We start from the raw sequence: 5056 nt of genomic DNA on the forward strand, positions 1-5056 counted from the left end.
GAAACCCTTTGAAAGTGTGACCATCAGGTACCACTCTTCTTACAGCATCCTGAAACTCTTCGTTGCCTGCAGAAACACCCGTAGTACGTTCAAGCTCATAGGCTGCTAATGCTGGTGACAACAGATAGGACAGATGGTCATCCCAAACAGCAGAAAGGCCAAGGTCCTGTGAGGCAAGTTACAGAATGATGACAACCATGCAGAATGAACATTAGGCTATGACTAAGCTTGTGTACTGTACAGATTCAAATAAATCCATGACAAATCTTTAATTTGTAGTTAATGGAAGCGCACCCATGAAGCGGCAAGATTTGTATCTTGACTCACACACCAACTGGAAGAACCAAACACCATCAACAAAATACGAAACATTTATCGAGAAATTAAGTTAGACTACTACACTAAAACAAGACCAGCAGAGTCATAAGTAGATCTTTTAGCTGGACTATCTCTGCATGAAATCTAAGAAGGTAGTGCATATATAAGCAGCAGAAATATGGGAAAGATCAACTAAGATTCACCTCAGGTCTTTCTAGTGTCTCCCATGGAAAACCACTTCTGAAAAACCAATGCACAACGGCTCCCCAGAACACATGCTCATGTGCATGCACCTTCCTCCTACCATCCCCAAAATGCAAAAAAGCAGAAAAATCTACCACGTATGTATTCAACACTGCATGAGACTCATACTTTGAGAATTATTTGCCATTCCAAAGGTTGAGCATTGTGTGGGCTTTAAAAACCCCATTAAAAACAGACATAAGCTAACAGGGATTTAAAGTATCATCTCCTTCATATTCAACACAGGAAGAAACATTTCTGGCACATTATGTCTAGTAGAAATTCCAACAAAGGACATAACTAACCTCTAGAAGTATCTTTACTTTGTAAACAGTCAGAGTAAGATCGTGAAAGCTGAATGTCTGCTTTTATCTAAGGACTAAAATAATTTATGATGTATTGGCAAAGCACACTAACAACCGGACTTGATCTTCCTAGCTTTTCTACAGACCACTCACAGGTGGTCTGCAGGTGCCAGCAAGATGAAGACCACAGACCTAGAACGAGAAGCAAAGGCAGAGTGGGGAGATGAGAGGCCCACACATGAAGCTACTAATCACCACTGCAAATTATGACATCTAAACTAGGTCAGTACGGTCCTTCCAGTTTTTCAGTTATTTCACTTTTCACATACTGCATTTCTGCAAAAGCTGATGGAAAACACATTGCAACGGTATGAGTATGTGAACTAATAAATGGCTATCCAAAACTAGTATACAGTTAAAAACATACACATTTATTACCACCATAGACCAATGCCAACCTTTAAACAGTATTACCTTCCTGTGTTCAGAGACCAGGATTCTCAGCTGCAATTCTATCTCGTTGCTTGTTACTGCAGCATCTAACGGAGAAGCGCACAGAGGAGGAAAAGGGGGAACTGAAGATGTCGCTCCAGGGGAACACACAGATTTTATCGCTTCTTCACTCATGGGTTTCCATTTAGATTCATCATGCAGGTCAAACACACAGACCTCTACAGCGTCAGAGGGCTGACAATTTCCAAAGAACTTCTGATGGTTGAAGATACAACCTATTGTGCGGTAAGGATACAGTGGCTTGGGTTGTTCAACGACTGGAGGGTCATCAGGGTTGATAGGTCTGTGGATGTACCTAGTCAAAAACATGCAATTTCTTATTAATACGCCTTATTTCAAGGCAAGGTAAAAATAATTAGATTGGACAGATATAAGCTATTTCTTCTTTTAAAAGTAGAAGCCAAGTTTGTAAACTTTTTTTTTTCCCAAAATGGTATTCACTTATTTACAGAAAAGTAAATATACACATTTTAGACGCATAACATACGATGAAATAATGCTTTTTTTCCCCTTCAAATCTAGAAAAATAAGCTGATTAATCAAGCAGATACTCAATAGCAATTAAATTTTGCAACTATAACATCATACTTATAACAGTTTCCTCACTATTCATCACATTTGGAGAAATAAATCTTCAAATGCCAATCATAGGATATACAAACAGTGATAAAACAGAACTGCTTATTTTCAGCACTGGATATAACAGGTTCTAGAAGCTTTGGAATACAGAACAATTACGTGTGCCCTTCTGAAATGACCCAAGTGAGAAAGAATCTCAAGAGAACTTGCAGAGATTTCTGCACGGGAAAAAGTAATGTAACGCTGATTTCATGGATGAAATAGGGAGAAAAAAATATGGGTTCCTAAACAATTGTGTCAGACTTCATCTCCTTACAAATAACGGCAGCAAAAGCACCAAATGCAATCAAAAAAAAAAAACAATTACTATACGGTATTAAAACCACTGCAAAAATATATTACAAACTGTTGAAGTATTTTACCTTAAACTGAACCAGTTATTTTCCAAACAAAAGCAGTACACAGAAGGATGGTTCAAAACCAAAAGTCACCTGGATTACATTACAGAGTGTAAAGATAAAACCCAAAAAGACAACAAGAAAAATATCCCACACAAACCTCAATACTCATGGTCCAGTTTTTTTATATTCCTTTCACTCACCTATGTCCTGTTAAGCTCTCCCAAAAAGTAACCGTTCCATCAGTTCCATGAGTCATGACCCAAGTGTGGGGGACTCCCTTTGCTTTTGTTCCAACACATACAAAGGCTTCCAGACCAAACCCAAGAAGAAGACTGCACAGAAGGTTAGCATGATCTTCACAGTCACCCTAGACAGTAAGTATTACTAAGTTGGTTTGAGCAACAGGTATGGATAAAATCTTAAAGAAAATAGTGGTATATTTAACAAGTCATGTTTCCCTCATCTACCTAAAGCTCATATCAGAAGTCAGGATTTTACAGTTTAAACCTGACAAGTTTTAGTTTTCTGTAATAGAATAAATCAGTTTAAAATAGTAGAATGTTTTGATGATAGACTATATTTTGTAAATATTTAAATTTAAAGATTTATAAATTTCTATAGCATATGATTAATTCTGGAAAACATTTCTTATGATTATAAAGGTGCCTTCAAGTAATCCAAAACCAAAATCTATTGACCCATTAAGACAAAACCAATATTCTAATTGAATGTAAAAACATATACAAGGCAAACACCTGAGGTGATACTAGAAATCACACAGTATTTTCACAGAGTTAGGAAATTTAGTTAATAAAATATAATTCTACTATTATTTCACTGACTTGAATGTGTTGTCGAAGTTAAGAAATTAAACAAAAATAAAGCCACTTCTCCCACAGACCTAGCTATAAACCAGCTGGAAGTCACGTGTAGCTGCTTTTCCCTTCAGTCAGAAAAAGCACTTCTTTCATAAATACATTACTATCATTGATAGTTCACAGAAAACAAATTCTGCATATGATGTCTAATATCCTTTGTCTCTTAAGTTCTTTATAACTGTTAGCTGTAAAGTAAGAATAAAAATTCCTCATGCAATGAAGAAAGCACAGCATTCAGAAGTAGAAGAGTCAGACTCTAAGTCAAATACTATGGAGAATGTTGAAAATGTAAAATTCAGTGTTCTTGGATGTACCTGTTCATTACACAGATAACACAATCTTCCCTTACCATAATGTACAAGGGAAATATGCAGAAAAGTAGGTTTAAAAAGTTTCTAGTGAACCTGTGTTCCTTTAATAATGCCATATTACTTGCCACAAGAAAAACAATAATGGTCCAGCTGGTGTCTCAGGGGCTAAAATCAGCTATTTTCTACACAGCATCCCACTACATAAACTCTCTTTCTCTGTGCCTCCAGACACAACAGTCCTCAAAGTCACTATCATCATCTCCATCTGAAAACCAGTGGGTAGCCAGTGGTGCCTTTATATGGCACATATGCACGATATGATAAGATATTCACAGCTAATACCTGTTCTGTGTGGTCTTTGAGACAGGCCTAAAAACTGAGATACAGCTCCTGCTGTCAAGAAGAATGCATCTTTTTAACACAAACACATCAGTGACCATTTTCAAACACTGAGGTATCTCAGTGGCAATGAAAAGCATCAACCACTTCGAAGAGGTATTGAAAGGAATTACTATTACTTTTACTCATACAACAGAAGACCGATAATCCAGAACAAGTTACAATTTATTTTGTTTATTATAGCCATACAATACAAGTGTCAGATCACCAAGAACGAGGCTGAAACTTTTAGTGAAAATCCCTATCTTGCAAAAATGGAATGAAAAGACTGTCAGTATATTTTAGTCCATCTAAAAAAAAATAAATTCAAAATATACTTTTTCAGCTCTTCCTGGATTAGTCCAGAATTTAAACTAGTGTCCTACACACTAACAGGGATTCATTGAATAATTACACGAGATCTTAGAAAAGCAAATGAGGAAAAGCAAGCTCATTGTCCAACAGATGTAGTGACAAATGGACCCCAATAATAGCAGTAAAGAAAGTCTGCTCTAAAGCCTTCTTGTCTACTATTCAACATCTGTTTCTCTTTAGAAAAGACCTTAAACAAATTATTGTAACAGAATTATACCAATATTATTTAATCCATGTATTTGCAGCCAGTTTTGGATTACTGACTAGTTAGAATATTATACCAACTATTGTGTCACACAGAGACTGTTTTCACATACCTTGTTTCTACATAAAAAAGCAAGAAGTGTGCACCATTGCTCTTGCTTGCCACCACCTCCTCCGATGACAGCAGCTCTTTCATAACCCAGGACACTGACAAATCGTGCTGCTTGTCTAGGTGTGTCCAGTAGCCGGCCTGCTCGAAGTGGTCTGATATATGAACATACTGGACGGTTTACTCCATTTTCATCCTGAACACATAAAATCTGGTTATTTGCCAGCCACGCAAATATCACAAAAGATTCATCTTAACTGTCTTTTTCTTGTAATAGGATTTATTCTCCCTGAAATATCACTCAAAAATATTAAGACACTAAAACACACCCAGAATCAAGACACGAGACCATTAAGGCAACTTATTTAGAGATGGTACAATTAGATTTTTCCATCACTCATAGGACATGAGTGAGCACAGAGGGTTGTGGTGAATGGAGCTA

The 5056-nt window shown here is 36.7% G+C and overlaps 1 protein-coding gene across 1 annotated transcript in view; it reads right to left on the minus strand.

Moving 5' to 3' along the window:
* Nucleotides 1-4866, minus strand: part of LOC104547025 (centrosomal protein of 76 kDa-like) — a gene marked incomplete at its 5' end in the record, with an annotated part of 5535 nt that extends 669 nt beyond the window's left edge. Inside the window, 4 exon segments of the mRNA XM_010192572.1 lie at nt 1-166; nt 1341-1674; nt 2560-2726; nt 4619-4866. The exon segment at nt 1-166 is cut by the window's left edge and continues 11 nt beyond it. Coding sequence (XP_010190874.1) covers nt 1-166; nt 1341-1674; nt 2560-2726; nt 4619-4866 — 915 coding nt within the window.
* Nucleotides 4867-5056: the final 190 nt, after the last annotated feature.

This window comes from Mesitornis unicolor, unplaced genomic scaffold, assembly GCF_000695765.1.
Source record: "Mesitornis unicolor isolate BGI_N332 unplaced genomic scaffold, ASM69576v1 scaffold53440, whole genome shotgun sequence".
NCBI lineage: Eukaryota > Metazoa > Chordata > Aves > Mesitornithiformes > Mesitornithidae > Mesitornis > Mesitornis unicolor.